Source organism: Chiloscyllium plagiosum, chromosome 10 (genome assembly GCF_004010195.1).
Source record: "Chiloscyllium plagiosum isolate BGI_BamShark_2017 chromosome 10, ASM401019v2, whole genome shotgun sequence".
In the NCBI taxonomy this organism is placed as follows: Eukaryota; Metazoa; Chordata; class Chondrichthyes; order Orectolobiformes; family Hemiscylliidae; genus Chiloscyllium; species Chiloscyllium plagiosum.
The window spans coordinates 40,498,334-40,519,590 of NC_057719.1; the positions used below are offsets into that span (position 1 = coordinate 40,498,334).

The 21,257-nt window shown below is 38.5% G+C and overlaps 2 protein-coding genes across 6 annotated transcripts in view; both read left to right on the forward strand.

Moving 5' to 3' along the window:
* Positions 1 to 11,517, forward strand: part of tdrd9 (tudor domain containing 9) — a 143,306-nt gene extending 131,789 nt beyond the window's left edge. Inside the window, exons 32-36 of the mRNA XM_043697529.1 lie at positions 2,699 to 2,795; positions 3,226 to 3,364; positions 7,076 to 7,188; positions 9,082 to 9,154; positions 10,884 to 11,517. Of these exons, the coding sequence (XP_043553464.1) occupies positions 2,699 to 2,795; positions 3,226 to 3,364; positions 7,076 to 7,188; positions 9,082 to 9,154; positions 10,884 to 10,973 (512 nt within the window). The 3' untranslated portion in view covers positions 10,974 to 11,517. The remainder of the gene's footprint in view (positions 1 to 2,698; positions 2,796 to 3,225; positions 3,365 to 7,075; positions 7,189 to 9,081; positions 9,155 to 10,883) is intronic.
* A 3,732-nt stretch (positions 11,518 to 15,249) lies between these two features.
* Positions 15,250 to 21,257, forward strand: part of aspg (asparaginase homolog (S. cerevisiae)) — a 60,600-nt gene continuing 54,592 nt past the window's right edge. For 4 of the 5 annotated variants that reach the window (XM_043697531.1, XM_043697533.1, XM_043697532.1 and 1 more), the window contains exons 1-3: positions 15,250 to 15,593; positions 18,832 to 18,961; positions 20,000 to 20,111. In XM_043697531.1, coding sequence (XP_043553466.1) covers positions 15,311 to 15,593; positions 18,832 to 18,961; positions 20,000 to 20,111 — 525 coding nt within the window. In that variant the 5' untranslated portion in view covers positions 15,250 to 15,310. The remainder of the gene's footprint in view (positions 15,594 to 18,831; positions 18,962 to 19,999; positions 20,112 to 21,257) is intronic. The other variant, XM_043697535.1, reaches the window with a different exon arrangement.

Here is a 21,257-nt window from a genome sequence, read left to right on the forward strand (position 1 = left end):
CTCTTATGATGTGGGGTTGAACAAATGGGCCTGTACTGTAATAGAGGAGATTCTTTGAAACACGGTTATTTGGGGTGAAGGGCTTTTGCCCGAAACATCGATTTTGCCTGTCCTCGGATGCTGCCTGAATTGCTGTGCTCTTCCAGCACCACTGATCCAGAATCTGGTTTCCAGCATCTGCAGTCATTGTTTTTACCTACCTGATCCCAGCCCTGAATGAGCAGCCCCTTAGCATGAGACTGTAACATTCTCTGCTCAAAATGTGTGTTATGTTTCAAAATATTTTCTGTATATTCCTTGTTAAAGTGTATGTACTTCTATCTCCAGTCATATGTCAGTATCCAAGCTGTCACTCTGTTTTTGTAACTTGTTCTGTAGACTGCTTATATTTTATATTTGGTTATAAGTGACAAATATGGGTGCTGCGGGACAGTTCATTCCAGACTTTTTAAGACTTAATCTTACCATGCTGAACACTGTGGGCGGCACGGTGGCACGTGGGCGGTATGGTGGCACAGTGGTTAGCACTGCTGCCTCACAGCACCTGAGACCCGGGTTCAATTCCCGCCTCAGGCGACTGACTGTGTGGAGTTTGCACATTCTCCCCGTGTCTGCGTGGGTTTCCTCCGTGTGCTCCGGTTTCCTCCCACAGTCCAAAGATGTGCAGGGTCAGGTGAATTGGCCATGCTAAATTGCCCGTAGTGTTAGGTAAGGGGTAAATGTAGGGGTATGGGTGGGTTGCACTTCGGCGGGTCGGTGTGGACTTGTTGGGCCGAAGGGCCTGTTTCCACACTGTAATGTAATCTAATCTAATCTAATCTTCACAAAGTCTTTAAAAAAAAAGACTTATTTACTCCATCAGAATCCTCTGCCACTATGAGCACATATTTTGCTCCAGCTGCCCCTGCTTTCATAATCAGCTGCTCTGTATCATACAGAAATGGTGCTTACACTTTCTGATTGCACTTAAGATTTACTCCACATGCATGCAACCACAAATATAAAATTATTGGTTCTCACACCATTTAGTTCTCAACTTTTGAAAGATCCTACTCTTGACATGAAATGTTAAATTGTTTTTAGGAGTTTGTGATTCCAGTTTCTTAAAATTGGCAGTTGACCATTTGTGAGCAATTTTCATATGCAGTCAGTTCTGCGATAACGCATGTTTCTTTGCAAATTAACTTGTACAAAATCAAAGAATTTAGACCATTATTTGCAGAAAATGCACTTTCCTTCCTTGGCTAGAATGTGATTGTGGTCGCATAAGAACCATACCATTGCATTATATCAGAACAGACTGTGGCTTATTGAGTTTATGATGAGGCAATTTGGACATAATACCTTGGGGTTAATTATGCACAGAAAAGAATTATGAGACTTGTGACAGGTGAGAAGACTTCACCACTCCCAAAGCTGTTCTGTAAAATGAAGAGGCAGAAGTGGTGGATCGTCTACGTTTTGGAGTAATGGGATGTATATCCCTGAAGTTTTACAGTCTTTGGTGGTAACAGTCTTTGTTAATCCCTTGAATTTTGGTCTTCTCTGAATGAGATGATAGGTTATTCCCATGGGTCGTCTTCCCTCTCTCCATCTCACTTCCTGCCTCCCTGTTGAAATACCTTACTTTTAGGGCTGGCAATCTATGCTGCATCAATCACCTATCTGAACCATTATCACGATCACTGTTGTCCCATTGCCCACTTCAGTTTGAAGATTAATTGTCATTCCTTCTCCGACCAAAGCATCCTGTTCTCCCAAATGCTGCATTGATAATAATGACTGAAAAATCTTTGACAGTTCAATTGACTATCATTATCTCACTGATTCCTGTGAGCTTCCATGTATTTTCATATACTAGAGGTTTGTTTCTGTTTGTAAATGGCTCATTACGACTGCAACACAGTTAAATGAGGTCTCCTGCTGCACAGTTAATACACGGTATGGAATACTGAAAGGATTCTGTTTTAAAGGGGACCACACGTTCCAATAATTTACAACCCTCGTTACACTATTTGAAAGGACACTGATCCCACCTTCAAATGAAGCTCATTCCAGTGGAGCAACTGTCTTGTTCCCAAGTACTGGAACCAGGACCACATGACCAGCTTCACCGCCACCAGTCTTTGAGCTACACATTTACCTCTCTAATCTTTCTTACTCTGTTCCAATTTGTATATGGCTCAAATTGTATCCAAAGAGTATTGCCTTTGTGATTCTGCTTTCTAATTTACCCCAAACTGCTCATAATGCCCCAGCAGAACATCTTCCTGAGACGTACCTATCTTATTGGTGACTGCATAGATTACAACACCTGAATCCTTTTCCCACCAACTCCAAGTTCCTCTCCAGTAGAGAAGATATGTCCTGAACTGGGAGCAAGAATCTCATATGTATTGGACAAGGGTACCATTCGAGGCTTCCACATTGTAAAATGCTGGATCCTCATACCTGCCTCACTCACAGTCTTACCCTGCTGTCCCTGACCATGGACAAAATTTGATGTAATTAACCTAAGCAGTATGATTGCTTCCTGAAACAATGTATTGTATTCCTAATAGTTATCTTTTTTTTGGAATGTTTTGTGGAGGAGATGGTGTTTTACCCATTCATAGCCATTGAAATGCAGGATCAGAAAGAATTTTATACTGTTATGGTTTAAAAAAAATGCCTGCTTTATCATTATCTGATCTTACAGGTTCAACTATAATTGTGAGAGAAACTACTTTGATGCCAAATATCCATGGACTTCCAACTCTCATCTGTTTGTTATTCGCTCCAGTTGTAGAACTAAGGTACATGTAAAAATATGCATGAGAATCGCTGCATAAAATTTCATTTATTTTATGTCTTTCTCTTTTGTCACTTTAAACATTCTTCCTTTAACCAGACTAGTGATCTGGGTCACTTCTCTACAAAACTAGCTGTGGTGTCTGATGACTGTGTTTGTAAAGAAGCATTTTTTTTTATGTGATGATATTGAATTTAAAATTTCCAAATGGTAGGCATATATTCTTTCTCTTAGAGCTGTGTATCTTTGCATCTGAACACAAGCATCAGTTGTCAAAATTGCTCAAAGATTCTGGTTGATGCTTGTCTTCAGCAGCCACAATGAAGCATATGAGAATAGCACACAAGTTATAATTTTAGAGGTAGGATGGTTGTACCGTTTGGTGTTTTTGGTTGTCCTCGCCTAGGCTGATTGTTAATTTTCTGTTTCTACAGAACTGAGAGACGGAGAAAATATTACACTGGTGCTTTGTGTGGCTTAGGGTGGAATCCAATAAACAATGCCCCTCTATTGGAAGAACATGATCTGGAAGTTGTTTTTGATGTGCATTTTGATGTAAATGATATTATGGAGGTAGTGTGCTAATACAGTGTGATTTGCTAAGAAACTTAACTGTTCTCCACCTGAATTCCATCTATAATATTTTTAAATTTTGTTAAAGGGATGACCCGTGCCTTCTGGATAATATTTTATTTTACATGAAATTTCTTAAGTTGTGTAATTAAATTTTAGGTGGCTGATATTTGATTGTGAATATTCACAAATTGAAGATTTAAAATTTTGAAATACTTCTTGCTCTTTGGTAAACATTTAGAATTATGCTAACTATCTGAAACTAAAGATAATTTAATAATGATACAACAGCTAGTTAGGAAGGAAAGTTGAGACTTTGTTGGTTGAGCTTTCTTATTGCTGACATCAGATTTCCAAATGTTAAATTAGTTAAAGTTAACTTGCATCATTTGATATGTAGTCACCTTTCATTTAAAAGCTGAAATATTTTTTACCTAATAAACTCTAGGGAAGCGTAATCTAGCAGGAGGAAGACTCTGGATGTAAGTTTGCTCACTGAGCTGGAAGGTTCTTTTTCAAAAGTTTTGTCACCATATTAGGTAGCATCAGTGAGCCTCCGGTAAAGCACTGGTGTTGGTGACCCGCTTTCTATTTGTGTTTAGGTTTCCTTGGGTTGGTGATGTAATTTCCTGTTCCTTCTCTCAGAGGGTAGTAAATGGGGTCTAAGTCGATCTGTTTGTTGAGTGTTCTGGTTGGAATGCCATGCTTCTAGGAATTCTCGTGCATGTCTATATTGGCTTGTCCTAGGTTGGATGTGTTGACCCAGTTGAAGTGGTGTCCTTCCTCATCTGTATGTAAGGATACTAGTGAGAGTGGGTCATGTCTCTTTGTGGCTAGTTGATGTTCATGTATCCTTGTGGCTAATGTTCTGCCTGTTTGTCCAATGTAGTATTTGTTATAGTTCTTGCAATGTATTTTGTAAATGACATTAGTTTTGCTTGTTATCTATATAGGCTCTTTAAAGTTCATTAGCTGCTGTTTTAGTGTGTTGGTGGGTTTGTGGGCTACCATGATGCCAAGACGTCTGAATAGTCTGGCTGCCATTTCCGAGATGTCTTTGATGTATGGGAGAGTGGCTAGGGTTTCTGGACACATATTTTGTTTTCTTGTTTGGGTTTGTTGCTGAGAAATTGGCAGACTGTGTTCATTGGGAACCCATTCTTTTTGAATACACTGTGTAGTATTTTCCTCTGCTCTGCGTAGTTCCTCTGTGCTGCAGTGTGTGGTGGTTCATTGAAATAATGTTCTAATGTAGCTTTGTTTGTGGGTGTCGAGGTGATTGTTTCTGTAATTCAGTATTTGGTCCGTATGTGTTGTTTTCCTGTACACGTTGGTTTGAAGTTCCCGATTGGTTGTTGGCTCAACTATGACATCTAGGAATTACAGTTTTGTTGTCGTTTTTCCTCCTTTTTAGTGAATTTTATGCCAGTAGGATCTTATTGATGGTCTTGAAGATTTCCTCCAATTTGTTTCGTTGAGTGATGACAAAGGTGTCATTCGCATAGTCCACACAGTTTAGGTTGGATGGTTGGCAGAGCTGTTTGTTCGAGTCTCTGCATTACTGCCTCAGCTAAGAACCCTGATATTGGAGATCCCAAGGGTGTTCCGTTGGTTTGTCTGTAAGTTTTGTAATTGAAAGTGAAGTGGGTGGTAAGGCATAGGTCCGCCAGCTTGATGACATTATCCTTGCTGGTGAAGTTGATGGTGTTTGGTGTATGTGTCTTTGCTTCTTTTAATAGTGTAGTCAGTGTTTCCTTGGCCAGATTGATGTTGATGGATGTGAACAGGGCTATTATGTTAAAGGAGACCATTGTTTCATCCACTTCTATCTTGGTGTCTTTGGAATTCAGGAATTCCTGGGTGTCGTGGTGTGAGTCTTCTACTAAGTGTTTTAGTCTTTGGTGTAGCTCCTTGGCTAATCTGTACGTTGATGTGCCTTGCAAGAACTGTAACAAACACTACATTGGGTAAACAGAAAACTAGCCACCGTGATACATGAATATCAACTAGCCACAAAAAGATGTGACCCACTCTCACGAGTATCCTTACATACAGATGAAGAAGGATACTACTTTGACTGGGACAACACATCTATCCTAGGACAAGCCAAACAGAGATGCGCACGAGGATTCCTGGAAGCACGGCATTCCAACCGGAACTCCTATCAACAAACACACCAACTTTGACACCATTTACCACCCTCTGAGAAAAAGAACAGGAAATGACGACATTACAGGAAATGACATCACTAACTCAAGGAAACCTAAACACAAATAGAAAGCAGATCACTAATGCCAGTGCTTCACTGGAGGCTCACTGATGATGTTACCTAGTACAGTGCCGAAACTTGTGAAAACGAACCTTCCAGCTCAGCGAGCAAACTTACATCCAGGACAAAGTTTGTGAGAAGATTTGTAGCTCGGGTGCTCGTTGTTGTGGTTCTGTTCGCCGAGCTGGGAATTTGTGTTGCAGATGTTTCGTCCCCTATCTAGGTGACATCCTCCGTGCTTGGGAGCCTCCCGTGAAGCAGATTGATGTGCTTATTGATGTGCCACGAAACGACACGAGCAGCTATCCTTAGTAGCCACACATGCAGATGACAAGCAACATGAATTCGACTGGGACAACACCACTATTATAGGACAAGCCAAACACACGGAATTCCTAGAGGCATGGCATTCATCCACAGATTCAATCAATAAGCACATCGATCTGGACCCAATATACCGACTACTGCAACGGACAGTTGGAACTGACAACCGGAAGCAGCAGATTCAAACCACTACAAATGCCGGAGGAAAGATCACAGAAGCGCTTTACAGGAGGCTCCCAAGCCCTGAGGATGTTACTCAGACGGGGAACGAAACGTCTGCAACACAAATTCCCAGCTCGGCGAACAGGCATTCAGGACCTCAACCCGAGCTATAGATCTTCTCATAACTCGCTAAGAGCAAGGCTGTTTATCTGATGATAAATAAGGATATAAGATGTAATATTTTTTGGCAATGGGTTCATGTACAGCTTTGTAAAATAATTCTGTACTTGGAAGAATGAAAATTTCTTTTTAATTCATGTACAAATAATGCCACTTTCATAGGGATTTGAGTCTGAAATCAATTCTGCATTGTGCATAATGGGTTGCTAATTGCTAATATGCGTTATTTTTGGCATCTTATGAAAGAAATCGAATTTATGACTGCACAAATGTTAAGGCTGCTTCTTCGTGATGTTGAAAGGTGACACTAAGAAAGCAAGTATTTTCACAATTACCTAAATTGCTACATTGCCCTTGAAATTCATTCAAATAATGAAAAATTGTTTGTTCTGAAAGCTGAACTCCACACTGAAATTACAAATTAATTCTGTGCTTCAAGACCCGTTTGGTATAATTTCAGATGGGCTCAGTCATTTTGATATGTGACACTGCTGTTAAATATATAATCATTCTCGTGTCAAATATTTAACAATAAATTTCTGTTCTCCAAATGTCTGTCAGCTACCTCAAATAGATTTCATCTTCTGTAATGTGTTACAGGCTAGTATATTTGTCAGTCTTCTCAGACTGTGTTCTTGAGTTTGTGTTGATAGAATGGAATTATTTTTTTCCATCAACTTTTTTTTTAATCAACTTAGCTACGTATTGGATAGATTCAATAAAATGTTTCTCATCTTGAAAATGTTGAAAAATTATGTTTGAACCTTTACCTTTAGATAAACCTACTGCGGAGCACAATTAACATGCTAGTTTGTGATGGACTATTGCGTTCAGGAAATCATGAGAAAATACGTAAACTGCAAAATGAAGCCCGGCAGAGACTTATAGAGTAAGGCCACCTAGAATGCTATAATAATTGTCCTGACAACATCCAGAGACCGTGTTGTTTATGCAATTGGAAGACAAGAAGATGGTCTATTTAGAATTTGGCATTTGAAAACTGGTTAAAACGTTGAAGTCACATTGTTAAACTTGTAAATTCTAAACATCAGTACATTATAGGCAAGTTCAAAAGAATGAAATGTATTATATCCAGAACATTCAGAATGAAATGCATTACAAATGGAGTACTTTGTACTAGTACATGCTACTGAATTCTAAATGAACCACTCGAAGCCTAAAGGTAGCACTTTTCTTCATAGAATGTAGGTGTCACTGCCACAGCTACCATTTGTTACCTGTGCGTGATTAATTTTGAACTGAGTGGCTTGCTAGACCATTGCAGAAGCTAACCATATTGCTCTGGGTTTGGTGTCACGTGTAAGCTAACCTGGGTATGGATAGCAGATTTATTTCCCTAAAGAAGATTCATGAACCAAATGAGTTCTTACAACAATTGACAATAGTTTTATGATGATCAACACTAAGATTATCTTTACATTCTGGATTTATTAATTGAATTTAAATTCTACTAACTGCTATGATGGGATTTGAGCCCCTGTGCCCAGAGCATTATCCTGGATGTTTTTATTACTTGACCATTGGTATTGGCACTGTGCCACCATCTTCCTCCCCCAGAAAAGATTGAGAATGACTCTGTGAGATAATAAACATCAGGGTTTTTTTATACCCTTTCTAAGTACATCAACTTAGTTCCATAACTTATGAATTGTTCAAGGAGCAAAGTGGCAGCTAGTGAAGGTAGGGTGAATGAGAGGGGAAAGAAGAGGTGACGGAAGGCAGTTTGTAGAGAGATGAGGTGGAAGAAAGAACATTTCAGAAAAGGTAAATGGGAAATTGGAGGTGAATAAAATCCAAAGGAAAGTGGGGCTGATGGGAAAGAGGTACACAGGGAACTTGAAGAATGAGGAAAAGCCAAACAGGGAGAGAAGAAGGGCATTGAGGATAATTGATAATTGTTCTCATATTGGGCTTGGTATTACAGGTTGATGAGTATGCAATTCTTCTTTAAGCAGGAAAAGGAATGGCACACTTTCTTGTTTTCTACAAAAGAACTAGGACACTAAACTCATTTCTTTAAAAGAGATGGTAGATTTAATCACTTTCTTCACCTTATTCTAAAGCAATATAAAATATTCTTCAGTTCACTATTTATTTTATTCTGGCTGTTTTTATTTAAAGTGCAAACTTATTTGCATGAAATTGTCATTTGGATTTTTCTCCTTTCAGGAAATTTTTTGATCACTTCAGGACTTGATTTTTGATCATTTTGGCTTACTCGATTTGAGAAGAGTATTTTGTATGGTATTACTATCTGCAAGTCATTGTTTAAAATTAGAACATCCAGAATGAAATGTATTACAAATGGAGTACTTTGAAAGCAGTCTACTAGTATAACATGTTGCCAAATTCTAAATAAACCACTCGAAGCTTAGAAGTAGCACTTTTCTTCAAGGATGGCATTGTTTACCTTGGTTGATCCTGTGTGGTCACTACTATGGAATTTTGCAATACAGAGGAACCTTGATTATCCACATGACATGGGTGGGGAGTATTTTGCTTGGATGATTTGAATATTTGGATAATACAGTTTACCCAAACATCGGGACCTTGAGATTTTGTTTGGATAATCTGAAATTCGGATAATCGATATTCCTCTGTAAATGATTCTGCATTCAGGAAGATCTCCCATGAGACAGTCCTGCAAATTTATGCAATGTTTTGATATTACTAATGTGACATGACTGATCACCTATTGATATCATGCCAATGTTGTGCCGGGACAAGTTCTAACAAGATCCTGATTTTGGTCTGTTTACAGCATATTCACTGGAAAGAAGCTGAGAGAAAGTATGACACCACAATACTGTGAAAGACCATACAAGTGGAATCAGGTAGATATATAATTTCAACATAATCCTCAATTCATGCTGCATGACAACCGAAATGCGCATATCTGTATTTTTCAAATCATAAACACAATAATATTCCAATTTAAATGTAAACATAACTAATCATTTTGTTGCCTTTCAAGATCGCTAGTTTCAATCTTTGCTGTGTTGTCATGGCAGTGCTGAAGAAATGTAGGATTGATTTCTGCTGGCAGGGTAGAGAAAGATGATCATCATTCTTTACACTCATCATATTTTCTTCTTAATAAGTTATGTGACTTAGAGCAGAAAGTATTGGAGTCTCTTTGTCTTTCTTTTACTGTGAAATAAAGCCTTTAGGAGAGGACAATAAAGGAAAGATAATGTAAATCATAACACAATTTATCTACTCAAAACCAGGGAAGGAGAAATCAGTCAATTTTCATATCCTAGCTCTTAGAGTCTGCTTCAGCATATCTGAAGCCATGTCATCATCATAGAGCAGACTCTCATTGGACATGCCATCTACCAGTTGAAGTCTTAGGAAAGATGAATTTCAGAGTTTGAAGCTCTAATGTTGTACTTCATTCGTACTGCGCTAGTATTAACACGTTGTACTGAAAAGACAGGAGAAATAGCCTGGCTGCTACCTTTGTTTGCCACTAAAGTTATCAACTTGAACTGCTACAGGTACATGTAAATATATTATGAAATAGTTGCCAACAATACTTCTTGTTATTTTTGAGAGGATATATTTTATTATATAGTTGAAATCTGTCATTTTTATTTTGCTTTACTCCTGAAGGAACTGGTAATTGGGAAAATAGATTACCATATTGTATTGTGAATATATCCCAAGTGAATTTTTGATACTGATTTCTGTTGTGATTGTGAGACTATTTGCGGAGTAGTGGACAGAGGAATCAGTGGTGATCTGTAATGCCATACTTTTGCTCCTTTTGCACTTCATATAATTTCTGGAATATTTCCCATGTGGATAGACAGTTCAGTGTAATGTTCCTCTTATTTTATCTTGTAATTCCTGGGAGTAGAGGAGTGCCAGGGCTACCTTTTCAGGTTGGAAAATCTTAAGAGGCTGCTTGGAGCATTATGCAATAAGCAAATTTAAAACATACAAGCAAGGAGCAGGAAAAGACCCTCAAATTTGCTCTGCCATTTAATAACATCAAGCATCAACATCAACATGATTGTAACCTCAACCTGCCTGCTCCTGAGACCATTCCAGCTCACTCTTAGCAAGAATCTATCCACATCTGTCTTAAAAATATTTTTTAAAAACTGTTTCTACTGCTTTTTTCTCAAAGAAGGTTCCAAAGGTACTTAACATTCCTTCAGAAAATATATTATCTCTTTTTGTTAAAATGGGTAAACCTTTATTTTTAAGCAGTAAAAACATGGCATTTTAAATGGGAAAATCATAGATTTTAGGAATTTGTGGAATTTAATTTTATTGCTATGTCCTATTGCTCCATGCAATATTTACATTTAGATTAAGTTGCTTTGAGAGATGATGTGATTGAAGAAAGGCTGCCATTAAAAATGGTTTAAATAATTCAAGGTAGTTTGAGCATTTTGATCTTGATCATAATGACCTTCTTGTTAATCTGATTGGATTTCATGTAATATAATTTAAATTGAAACATGATCAGGATTCACTAAGAAGAACATGTGTTGAAAAAATACATCAAGATAGTTCAATAAATATTTATCTTGTATGTGTTTGTTTCTTTAGGTGGATCCCAGTCTTCTCTTGAACCAGTCCAGGGAAGAAAACAAAATAGTTCTTTACCAAATGCATTCCATAGTGTTGCTGAATCCTTAGGCCATTGAAATAAAGATGTGGCACTGTTCAGAATTACTGACTTAAGAAGAAAAGGATTGGAACCAGTTAAACTCCAAAATATCAAAAATGCTCATGTTGGTTTTCAGTTGAATGCTTCCTGTTTTGAAACAGTTATAGCTGACGGAACAGAAATGGCCTTTAAACAAGATGCTACACTTTCTTAAATTCTGGATTAGAAGGTACTAAAGTACAAGCAATTGCTTTAAAACCAGTAATGTGATCCAATTACAAGCTTATTTTGGAGCAGTAAATCTGGTTTTAGCTTTTACTTTGATTACAAATTGATGCATTATGATTTGTTTTATCTGTAAGGGGGCATTGAAGCTAGTTGCATGCTAATTAAGGATAAAAATTATTACATGAGCGAAAGGTTTGAAAATACTATTGGCTATATTGCTAAGCACTTCTTATTTGATTTATTTAAGTTGTTCAAAGAAGCAATGTTCCATTAGATATCCCAATGCTGCATAAAGTACAGAAGAAGTATTTTGTTCATTGTAACATTATTTTGTTTAAACTTGTTAATAAAAAAAAACACGTTTTTGAACCATTAAGTTACGTGGATGAATTTTAAATGTTTTGCAGTGCCTATACAGTTCTCATATATATGTCAAAGTGTTTTGAGGAACACTGCCTAAGCAAGACCAGAACAAAAAATGTTCCGCGTGTCCTTTGAAAAGATGGGTACAACTAAGTCCCATGCGGGTACTAATGACAACACCTTTTATTCAGAAGAAATAGATCAATTAAAAGAGAAATTATTAAGTAGGAGAACATTTTGTCTAAGGGAGCAATGGTGGATAAAGACTGGTTTGACGTCATTTAAAGATAAAAGATGGAGAGCAGGCAGACCATGTGAGTGTGGGATGGAAGTGGAGATAGATTTAGATACCAGTGATGAATAGAAGATGGCAAGTGGAAACTACTAAAGTGGTTATCAAAAGAATCACGGACATAAGTCAGGAGAACTGAGTGAGACTGGAAGATAATTATTTCAAGGGGCTTGGAGTGTAAGAGTCAGAAAATCTTACTGCAATTGTGCAAGGTGCTGGTGAGACTGCATCTGAAGTAATGCGAGCTGTTTTATTCCCCTTATTTAAGGAAATACGTCATTTCTTTTGGAGGCGGTTCACAGAAAGTACATAAGGATGATCCCAGATATGGAATGATTGCCTTATGAGCAAAGGCTAAACAGTATGGGACTCTACTTGCTGGAGTTCAGAAGAATGAGAGGGTGATCTCATTGAAACATGTAGGATTCTTAAGGAACTTAAGGGTAAATGCTGAGAGGATGTTTCCCCTCATGGGGGAATCTAGGACTAGAGGGCACAGTCTCAGAATAAAGGGGTGCCAATTTAAGACGGAAATGAGGAGGAATTTCTTCTCTGAGGGTTGCAAGTCATTGAAAGTTCTTTCTACAGTGAGCTTTGGCAGCGTCCTTGTTTATATATTTAAGGTTGAGGTAGATAAATTCTTTCAGTCGGGAAATCAAGGATTATGGAGAAAACATAGGAAAATGAGTGTGAGGAATGTCAGATCAGCCCTGATCCTGTTGAATGGTAGGCCAGGCTCAATGGACCAAACAGCCTACTCCTGTTCCTACTTATGGTCTTAAGATTAAAAAAGGATGAGTTTGGACAGGTCAGAGAGTCTAAAATACTAACTTTGCTCGGGAAGACCTGTTTGTGGAACTTTGAATTTAAAGACTGAGATTGGAAGCTGTTGACGGAAGATCTCTGGAGGAATTAAGGACAGTGACCGTTTTGGATACAACAGCTTGATATTCATTAATGGTGACGTAGACCTTGGAAGTAGAAGGAAGTGTCAGAGTTGCCTGAATCTGAGAGAATAGATTATAGCAGGTTTAGAGGAAAACCGATTAGAGTAAGTAGGGGCCGAAGAGAAATTGGGAACTGTTGGAGTGGTATTGTCCAACTCAATAAAAAAATAGGTAGAGATAGGAGACCAAAGGGAGGGGTGCAGATGGAGGAAGAACAGGAGTCAGGTGAATAGATCTGCTAATTGGACGGACTCCTGATCAAAGAACTGTGTACTGAGATGAAGGGAGTAGAGAAAAACTCAACATTGTCCTGAGCTGAAAAATCATTAATGTGTGGCACAAAGTGATAAAACCTTAAGTTCTAATGCAGAGTTTTCTAAACCTGCAAGCTCCGATCCTAAAACCACATATACTGCAATTTCCGTTACATTAAACAGACTTACTCTAAAAATCTTAAGTTTAACAGCATGAACAGAAGAAACTTTTCCAATTCTTTATTTTCTGAAAAAGTCATCAAACTTGAAAGTTAAATTTTTGCTCTGCACAAATACCATCCAACCTGCTGAGCAGGTGACCTTACTTTTGCCAGAAGTAGTCGGTCTTATTTTAGCTAATCAACACCCTGCATTATTTAGAATGTTTCTCTTAAATCTATCCTTCCATATCTCTGTACTAAAGAAAGTAGCCTCTGCTTTATTCACCTCCCCTCTAGGCTGAAATTCCACATCCCTGGTACAGTATAACATTACTATAGAGAGTTGAGCACAGCTTAGTCCATCACAAAGCAAACAACATTACCAAAGACCCGTCCCACCCTGGTTATACACTCTCTCACCATATTCTGTTAGGCAGAAAATATAAAAGCTTGTATACATGTATGAATACATTCTTTCTTGCTGTCATCAAACTTTTGAATGAACTCTCAAACGTTAATCTCTCACAGCACCTTCTCTGTGGCTGTAATCCCACTCAGACCCACAACCCCCCCCCCCCCCCCCCCCCATCCTATTCTTGTGACCCTGCATTTCTCTGGCTAATTCACCAAGAAAATCCATGCAGACGTGGGGAGAATGTGCAAACTCCATATAGATAGGCACCTGAGTATGAAATCTAACTCCTGGCCCTAGTACTGTGAGCCATGGTGTTGTCCAGAAGTGTTGTAATCTTTAAAAGGACATGGACTGGTGGAATGGACAGATAAGTGGCTTATTTAATTTGTTGCAGAGAAATGTGACATAAATCATCAATTGAAAAGAAGGATGAGGAGAGCTACAAACAAAAGGTTGCAATCCAAAGGAAGTGCAGGTGTATAAGAATCTATGGCTTGATGTGCATAAACCACTGAGGGTGATGAGATCATTTTGAGGTGATTCATAAAACAATGCCTTTAAGTAAGAACATTCTGTACAAATGCAAGGGAGTTGTGATGAACCTGTTTAAGCCTCATTTGGAGTATAGTGTCCAGCACTGCCGTGACCAGGAAAAATTTGACTGCATTGTAGATGCAAGTCTTGTTACTAATTCTAACGATGAGGATTGACAACCTGAAGAGGAACTGGAGATCTGATACAAGTTTACAAAATCATGAGGGAGTCATCATAAAATACCACCAAATTGACATCCAGATTTGCAGACAGATGGCAAATCGGGTGACTGATCTATTTTAAGAAGTGTTAGAGAATTGGAGTTATTGGTGTACTGAAGAATCATAGAATCAGAGAGATGTACAGCGCAGAAACAGACCTTCTGTACAACTCGTCCAGTCTGATCAGATATCGTTATCTAATCTAGTTTCATTTGCCAGAACTTGGCCCATATCCCTCTCAACCCTTCCTATTCATATACCCATCCAGGTGCCTTTTAAATGGTATAATTGTACCAGCCTCCACAGATGTGGTGCAGAAATGACCACTGGAAAGAAAGAGTGGAACGTTGGAGGTCACCATGAGATCCAGAGACAGGGTCAAAAAGGCATTTGGCTGGGGAACCAGATTGAAGATGAAACAAGGTAGGCCAGTGATAGGATAAACCCATAGTGCAGTAGCAGTCTGGAGTGTGTGGGATTTGTAACCTAGGCAAGTGTTTTAAATTTTAAACGGCCGAACAGCCGTTCAGAAAGTTTATTTTTAGGGCCTAATCTGGTGTCTGAGCATATGGGTGTACAAAAATTGAAGATGCAACATATCAGATAATTGAAGGTACGTTCTATATTTGGGAGGAGGCACTGTAGAACGGAACATTGAATGCAGTTTATGAAATAAGAATGGGGATGGAGTCGATTATGGAGATCTGAATGCACGGTGTCTATTCGGGAATGTATCCTGGGGGTATGAATGCACTTTGCTTCCAAAGGTTGTAGAATGGAGAATGCATGGTGTGCAGGGGAGAGGGCTGTGCATTAAACAGTGGGGTGTAGAATGGCTATTGCTTAATGTGTTTTGACGTCAGGCGATGGCTGATTGGCTCTGCCAACACCGCCTCCTTTTGCTTCTCTTGATTCCTCAGTCTCAGTCAGTCTCAGTCTGGTTTTGTTCCGATGGCGGAGAACAGTGCTGTACCGAGTTCCGGCTCCATTTGCAACATTTCGTCCCTTTCCAGCGCGCTGTCCAACACCAGGCTTGACCTGCTGGACTCGGAGAGCTCTGTTGCCCGCGATGGAGCTAATGTGCCCCGATCAGGCGCCAGTTTTCAGTCGCAGAGGCGCCGACTCCGCCGGCGATCAAGCAGCTACAGCGTGGAGTCGGCGGACGGTCCAAGTGAGGTTCGAGTGTTGGTGATAAATACCGGCGGAACTATTGGCATGATGTACAGAGATAACGGTGAGTGAAAAGCTTACAATCAATTGTACACAAAGCCGCATCTAGGACACAGTTGAAAAACATTTGTTCCGGGGTGACCCTTCAGGGACTTGCTTCAATTAAACTGTGGCTGAGCTGCACTTTAAGTGGGCTTCAATCCCTTTCTAACGTGTCGGAGACATCCCTCGAGTTCGGCGACAGCGGGATCTTGATAATATGATCTCAGCCTTTGTGTCGTTATGTGTCCAGAATACTCGAGTCTAGAACTCGATATGAAGTAGAAATTGTAAATCGGCACATTTATAGTTTTTTTTCACTTGGGGCCATCCAAGTGTTGTTACGACAGGTTACACGAGCTAAATGTTCCAGTTAGTGCGGAATTCGCTCTACTTCGCTTGTTCATCACATGTAAATTGAGCCAATTATATTCACTAAAATTGTTAGAACCAATGTTAATCGATGTATCCATGAACACTAAGGCTGGAAGCATATTCACTCATGGCTTTTTAAAGAAAAAACCACCTGAAGAAAGAATGTTTGAATGGTTGTTGGTATGTTTAAGAAAGTAGGACACTGAGTTACTTCTTCAGGGTGAGCGTTCCAAGAGGAGACATGGCAGGCGATTAAACACAATGAAAGCCGAAAGAACTGCGGATGCTGTAAATCAGAATCAAAAAACACAATTGCTGGAAAGGCTAAGCAGGTCTGGCAGCATCTGAAGAGAAATCAAAATTAACGTTTCGGGTCGGTGACCCTTATTCAAAACTCTTATCCTTCATTAGCCATCTGGGCTCAAAACGTTGGTTTGCTTTCTCTCCATGGTTTCATTTCACACTGAGTTACTATTGCTCAATTGTATGATTGGCCTCTTTTTAACCATTTTATGATTCTATAAGTGAGTGGCAAATTGTCAAGTTTTGAGAAGAAAATTTAGGGAAGGCCAAGAATGTAGCAATGTTGATAATAAATAAGATAAATGGATTGTGCAGAAAGGACAGAATTAGAGAAGTTATCAAAGAAACTGGGACGAAAGCCAATATTGTCACACTAGAAGCCTGTGGTTTTGTTTAGAAGAAATAAGGATCAGGACATTAAAAAAAATTAAAATAATTAAATTATTACATTTTATGATTACATTTATTTATTTATTGTCGTGTGTATCTAAGTACAGTGTTTATGAGCTTTGTTTATGAGCAGTGCAGTGCAGTAAGCAACGACTTACGGGTCATAGGGTGAAAAAACTCAGACAGAGGCATACAGGGTCTGTGAGAGGCAAGATCAGCATTAGCAAATATAATGTATACCAGACTATAGTTTGAAGAAAACACAAGAAAATGGTGAAAATGCAGTGAGCAGAAACAATTGTGAAGAAGTTGAAAGGATATCGTACAGACGGACTTAAAAGTTAAGCAATGAAAGTAACTTTAGAACAAACAAATACATGGACCACGTTACAAATGCAGTCAGCTAAAATGAGCAACAGTGTTGTATTTACCTCACATTGGAATTAAATGAAACAATAATGCTCTATTAAAAAACAAATAATAGTTCCAAACCAAACAAAAATGCACAAATACCAGGAAGGAACATGGCTAGGAGAGAGCTAGTTGCCTTAGGCATGGTGAGTTTAGCTGTCTGTTTATATTGAATAATAAATATTGGTTAGGATACTTGGTATACTGTTATTCAAACAGAACTCTTTACGTTCAACTTAGCAAGTGGAAAAACACATCTCGTGCAAGTCAAACTGTTCAACAATGCTGCATTCTCTTAGTACCATGTTGCAGAGTCAGCCAAAATCCTGTGCTTAAGTTTCTGGAATGGGTCTGAGGTCTCAAAACCAACAGGCCAATGCATCATGGGGTTTCACATGGAATATTTGAGAAGCATTTCAAAAGGTGTAAGTCACAGGTTTGACTAAAACTGCCGCATGTTCACACAGAAATTATGGAAAACAACTTTTGCTAGACCAAGAAAATGTTTTGAAACATATAGCAAAAGCCAATTATCTTAGCTATTATGTTAGAGGACTGAGAGGCCTGGACAGATGTGGCAAAGGTATTTTGAATAGAAAGGCACAGCATCAGAGTGAAGGTTTGAACCTTGTTATGAAGTTAAAGGCATGTACTGTACCTTTGGAGAGAGTGAATGCTGTTCTAACTGAAAGATTACAAGCACCTGGGTATGTGACTAGATGGCAGTCCCAGAGTGTACTGGAAAATTGAAAATATGTAACATTTGGTGTGAAATGAATACCCGAGTTGGTTGCTGTTTTGACAACAATTCAAATTTAATCACTCAGTTTAAATTATGCCCCAGGATACTAAAACCCAATTGAGTGAATTTATTGTTTTGCGAAAATTGAACCAATGTTGGGGATATAAAAATGCAGATATTTTGAAAATTGCAGAGAAATCAACTGCCATTGAGAGAGACCCAAGAAATTATCAAACACTATCGAAGGTACTTTTTCATATGAAACATTTTTGCAGTAAAAGAAAAAGATGACAACTCAGGGAGATCTTTATTCAAAAGAAGAAAGACACGGAAGACTACAGCGGCTGTGTGGTTTCGAAATTAAGTTGATGTAATTTTAATAAGTGTCTTATTGGAACAGCATATCTTTATAGTGTTGGAGGCAGATAATAAGCAAGAGAAAGGAAGGGGGCTTACGGTTGTGAATAGTTGTTTAATGTTCACTTGTAGAGTTAAACAATAAATTGATATTTTGTTTTACATAGTGGAATTTGGGAATTCTCTGTCACTCATATTTTAACAGATTACGAGGCGAGGTGAGCTTTTCTGGGTGTTTGGTTTAATTAACAGAAGGCTTCACCGCTGTGTCATGACAACCTTTATAACTGAGGTGAGGAGGAACTTGTTCAGCCAGAAAGAGTGAATCTGTGGAAGGCATTACTGCAGAAGGCTGTGGAGACCAAATCATTGAGCGTGTTTAAGACAGAGTCACCTTCTTGATTAGTAAAGGATCAAGGGTTTCAAGAAACATATCAGCTGTATTAAATGGTGGAGCAAACTTAATGAGCCACATGGCCTAATTCTTCGGCTGTCTTATGGAAGGGAATAAGGGAAGAGATATTGTAGAACATTAGAAAATTCTAAGATGTATTCACAACTCTAATAACGTTCCTATAATTAATGTTGCTGAAAATCTAATTCCAATTGTAATCGTTTTGGCTTAAGAACTTGGTTCTGAATAAACACAGATAAGACATTTATTTTTTGTTTTCTTTGTCTTTAGTACTTGCACCACAATCAAACTCCCTTGTCAAAGCCCTTCGAAAAATGCCAGGCCTGCATGATGAATGTTATGCTCAAGAAACCAAGCTTTACGACTTCTGTGACTCACCAGAAAACAGTTTGGTTCTTCCGTAAGTCACTATTTGTTTTTGTTTGCTGTCAAACTCTGGAAACAATTAACATTAGACAAACATGGATTAAAAACCATCAGATTGCGGATAACATAGCATTGAACTTGTTTCTATCTAGATCTGATCCACTTTTTAGGTCATTTCATAAAGATACCACGGTCAGCTTGGCTTGGTTCATGCCTCTCTTGTTTCTTAGTGTGAAGATGTAGTCAAGCCCCAAACCAGGATTTGGATTTGTCTGACAGGCTGATACTTAAGTGTAGTGTTGAGGACTTTGGAGTTGCATCATTTGAATTGAATATTAGATTTAGCTTAAATAGTAAATGAAGAGCAGAAGAATGGCGTGGTCTTTCTCATTTCAATGTAGCCATAACATATTTGAATAATGCAAGGTACCAAAATGAAAACCTTGAATTTAGTGAATATTTTCTATGCCATATGTTTTCTAATTATATAAAGAATCAATTATTCACATGCTGAATTGACTTCTGTGATCACCAGAGCTGGTTGCGTTGGGAGGGATGATTTACTATGTGATCTTCCATTGCAACAAACCCATCAGACTCCACATTCACGAAAGCGAGGTGGTGTGATGATAGTTACCTGATAAAGGTTGATTTGGTCTCTTAGTTGATTAAAAAAGTATATCAAGGCACCCCCCCACCCCCCGACACATATAAATTAAGTTTTTGAATTTACAACATGATAAAGATTTTGATTGTTTTAACATTCACTACTTTCATCAATGGCATACTTGTCAAATTTACATAGTATCAATAGCTTCATGAATAGCATTGAATATTTAATAATTGATAAAATATTAAAATTGATAAAAGGTTGCTGAAAAGAATTGCATAATGTGATGATGTGGGGGGATACATCATATTTTATTGTAAGGGAATTGACAGTTTTGATACATGTCAATAATGAGATTTTGCAAGTGTGAGACCAGCAAAGTTTACTTAATGATTTATTTAATGTTAAATAAGTTAAAAATTATCAGTATTAGAAATATAAAACTGTTTCTTCTGTTTACAGTCTTTGTAGGTCAAATAAAAGGATTGTATATTCAGTCATTGAATATTCACCTCTTCTGGACTCATGTAACATGAACACAGATGATTGGGCTAAAATTGCAGTCGATATAGAGGTAAGTTGAAATTTGGGCCAAGTATGAGTTGATATTAATGGAATCAGTCAATGCTGAAAATACGTTGTATGGTCATTAGTTGTGAAAACAAGTAATTCAAAAGACTGCATCGGCCTTGTTCAAAAGGAGTTAATCTGATGTAAAAGATCTCCATGTAATAAATACTTTGTAGATCAAGTTCTTTTACTGGTTTAGACATTGTAGTTGGATGTTTAGCATTCATTGAGTAAACATACTTATAATTTGTCGTATTTACATTTCTAAAACGTTTTGAAATGACATGAAAGATATAAAACAGACATCAATGTCTCTCAATATCCCCAATCTTTTACGATACTCTTGTTGGAACTCCAGTGCATGATAGAATTCCACATGAGGCCAAGACCCATGTGCTCGGTATGCAGTTTACCTTCAAGGTTCTGTGGACCTCTTTAATTGATAGAAATTGTGTCTATTATTCCCTTACATAATATAAGGGGATGGGAAGGGATGGATTTTTAGTGCCAAATCCTCAGTTATTTTTCAGTTGACTGATATTAATGGTATGCAAGGCCTTAGTTAGTTTGGGGTGTTGGATATAAGAGTAGGGGGGTCTTACTACAATGTACAATGTGTTAGTGAGACCACATCTGGACAACTGTGAGCAGTTTGGTCCCCTTATTTAAGGAAAGATATTTAATTGGAAGCAGTTCAGACAAGGTTCACTGGGATGATTTCCCCCCCCATGGAAGGATTGTCTTATGAGCAAAGATTAAACAGGTTGGACCTCTGTTCACTGGTGAGAAAGTGAGGTCTGCAGATGCTGGAGATCAGAGCTGAAAATGTGTTGCTGGAAAAGCGCAGCAGGTCAGGCAGCATCCAGGGAACAGGAGAATCGACGTTTCGGGCCTAAGCCCTTCTTCAGCAATGAGGAAAGTTTGTCCAGCAGGCTAAGATAAAAGGTAGGGAGGAGGGACTTGGGGGAGGGACGGTGGAAAGAGGTCAAGGTGAGGGTGATAGGTCACACTGGGGTGGGGGCGGAGACGTCAGCAAGAAGATTGCAGGTTAGGAAGGCGGTGCTGAGTTTGATGGATTTGACTGAGACAAGGTGGGGGGAGGGGAAATAAGGAAACTGGTGAAATCCGAGTTCATCCCTTGTGGTTGGAG